This window comes from Ictidomys tridecemlineatus, chromosome 3 (genome assembly GCF_052094955.1).
Source record: "Ictidomys tridecemlineatus isolate mIctTri1 chromosome 3, mIctTri1.hap1, whole genome shotgun sequence".
NCBI lineage: Eukaryota > Metazoa > Chordata > Mammalia > Rodentia > Sciuridae > Ictidomys > Ictidomys tridecemlineatus.
In genome coordinates, this window is record NC_135479.1 from 46,540,327 (window position 1) to 46,543,084 (window position 2,758).

General features: G+C 41.4%; 1 protein-coding gene across 1 annotated transcript; it reads right to left on the minus strand.

Annotated features, from left to right (window-relative positions):
- Positions 1 to 1,156: 1,156 nt before the first annotated feature.
- On the minus strand, positions 1,157 to 2,086 carry LOC101959417 (olfactory receptor 1A1). Its single transcript, XM_005342460.2, has one exon. The coding sequence runs from the start codon at positions 2,084 to 2,086 to the stop codon at positions 1,157 to 1,159; it is 930 nt and encodes a 309-aa protein (XP_005342517.2).
- Positions 2,087 to 2,758: the final 672 nt, after the last annotated feature.

Consider the following 2,758-nt stretch of genomic DNA (forward strand, 5'->3'; position numbering starts at 1 on the left):
TGATTTCATTTATTAGATCAGAATCATTATTCCTTTAAACCATGAAAAACCTACATTACCATCATTTTAGTAAAATTTTAGGGAGAACTCTATGATCTTAAAAGACAGTCTATTTAATATGAAGGAAGCATAAAAAGATATTCCTAAATTCCTCAAAGATTTTAAAGATGGATAAATTATGTCCACTCCAATTATCTATAATCATTATCTGATTGCATATCAGAGACATTATTGTCATTCACCCATTCCACCTCTGCCAGCGTTTACTGGGTGTACCTTATATGACCAGGATTGTGAAGATAGTCTTATGTGAATACAGCTCCTGCCCTCAGAGGCTTGCAAGCCTACTAGGCTGGATTAAACATAATAGCCACATAAAAATGCTGACTTTTAGTCTTCAAAGCATGAGATCTGACCACACTCTGTGACACCAGCAGGGCAGATATTGTTGTTTCAATATGTAGATGTAGAAGCCTAGGCTCAAACTTTTTTCAACTTTACTCTGCTAGTCAGTTGCAAAGGGGGAATGTGAACCCAATAGCTTGTGCTGCTGATCAGCCAACCAAAATAGAAATGTGGTCTGTTAGGGTCTGGCAAACGTCGGAGGAAGAGACCACCAAGAGATCTGTCTCATGCAAAAGCAAAGGGATTTATTGGGGGGGGGGAGGGGAACCAGCATGCTGGGGCTCAGAGTTCTCCTGAGAGAAACTGGAGCCCCGAGTACAGCTTAAGCAAAGTTTTTATACAGTGTTTAAACAGGGAAGTTCATATGACAGTTAGGGTGGAGAGTGGGATTGTTACAAAAATAACCATTACAGAATAATCATGCGTTTTGTCAGGGGGTGTTGGGTCAGGGTACATTTTAACATAAGTAACTGTTTTTAACATGAGTTTCAGGTTCCAGGAAAACAGAACTTAAACTTACAGAAAAACAAAACTTAAACTTAACAGGAGAGAAATACTTAAATTTAACCTTTACAGGTCAAAGTGATAATTTCTGTAAGTTGTTTCACTAAATGGCTATAAGTTTTTAGAGACTAGAGATTTATCACTCTAAAGCTTGGAAAAAAGCTTTTTGTAGGAGATAACATTGAAGGTGATATTCCAAGTTCCTCCCAGTGGTGAGCACTGTATGCAATGTATGACCTCACATTGGTTACGAAGAGCTTCTTCTGTGAAAGAGTTTCTTCAGAGCAGCCTTCATGTCTTGGTTTCTCAGACTGTAGATGAAAGGATTTAACATTGGGGTCACTGTCATGTACATCACAGCAAGCACAGCATCCTTTAGGCTGTAAGTGGTCAGAGGTCGGAAATACATGCCCATGACTGTCCCATAGTACAAGGAAACAGCTGTGAGGTGAGATCCACAGGTGGAGAAGGCTTTGCGTACGCCCTTTGTGGATGGAATGCGGAGGACTGTGGAAAAGACACGAATATAGGAGACAACAATGCACAGTAATGGCACAGAGAAAACAGCAACTCCTAGGTACATCATCTTCACGTTCAAGTGTATGTCGGAACAGGACAGCTTGAGCAAGGGGGAAATATCACAGTAGAAGTTGGCCACTTCCTTGCTGCCACAGAAGGACAGACTAGCTGTGAGCAGAGTGTGAGGAAGGGCATTGGCGTTTCCAATCACCCAGGAAGCAACCACCAGCAGGACACAGGACCTTGGACTCATGATGGTTGTATAATGAAGAGGGCGGCTGATGGCCATGGCTCGGTCATATGCCATGGCTGCCAGTATGTAGCTTTCTGTGTTGACCAAAGCTATCATGAAATACATCTGTGTCAGGCATCCCCCAAAGGAGATGGCTTTGCTGCCCAGGAGATGATTGGCCAGCATCTTAGGCATGGTTACAGAGGATAAGAAGATGTCGACAAGGGAGAGGTTGGCCAGGAGGAAATACATGGGGTTGTGGAGGCGACTGTCAGAGAGAATGGCGAGGATGATGAGTAAGTTTCCTACCAGGGTGATGGGGTAAATGAACAAGAAGAGGATGAAGAAGAAATCCTCCTGCTCCTGCTGACCTGTGACTCCCAAGAGGATGAACTCCATGGTAGAAGACTGATTTTCTTTCTTCATTGTTCCTTTGACATGAAAGGTGATATTATGATAATTATTAGTGCCATTACTGTGCATTATGATCTTCTGTATGCAACACTTTTGACTCTAGTGATAGGCTTTCTCAATACCTGCCTTCATAAAATCCAGAGATACTCAAACTTTGGAGAAACATTTCTGTTGGTCTCTGGAACTAACTGACATTCACCATGACACTCATGTCTACAAAATGAGCAATGTGTGAATCAGAAGTATTCATCCTCTGTGGGAGAAAAGTGGGGCTGCAAATTGTTACAGCCAATATGGAAAGCAATATAGAGATTTCTTGGAAAACTGGGAATGGAACCAACATTTGTCTCAGCTATCCCTCTCCTCGGTCTATAACCAAAGGACTTGAAAGCAGAATATTACAGGAACACAGTCACATCAATGCAGCACAATTCACAATAGCTAAACTGTGGGACCAACCTAGATGCCCTTCAATAGATGATTGGATTAAAAATGTGACACATCTACACAATAGAATATTACTCAGTATTAAAAGAGAATAAAATCATGGCATTTTCAGGTAAATGGATGGAGTTAGAGAAGATAGATGCTAAGTCAAGTTAGCCAGTCCCAAATAACCAAATGCCAAATGTTTTATTTCATATAAGGAGGCTGATTCATAGTGGGATAGGGAGAAGGAACATG

Excerpts from the sequence above, each read along its gene's own strand:
- LOC101959417 (XM_005342460.2), bottom strand. The coding sequence starts at position 2,086 with ATGAAGAAAGAAAATCAGTCTTCTACCATGGAGTTCATCCTCTTGGGA.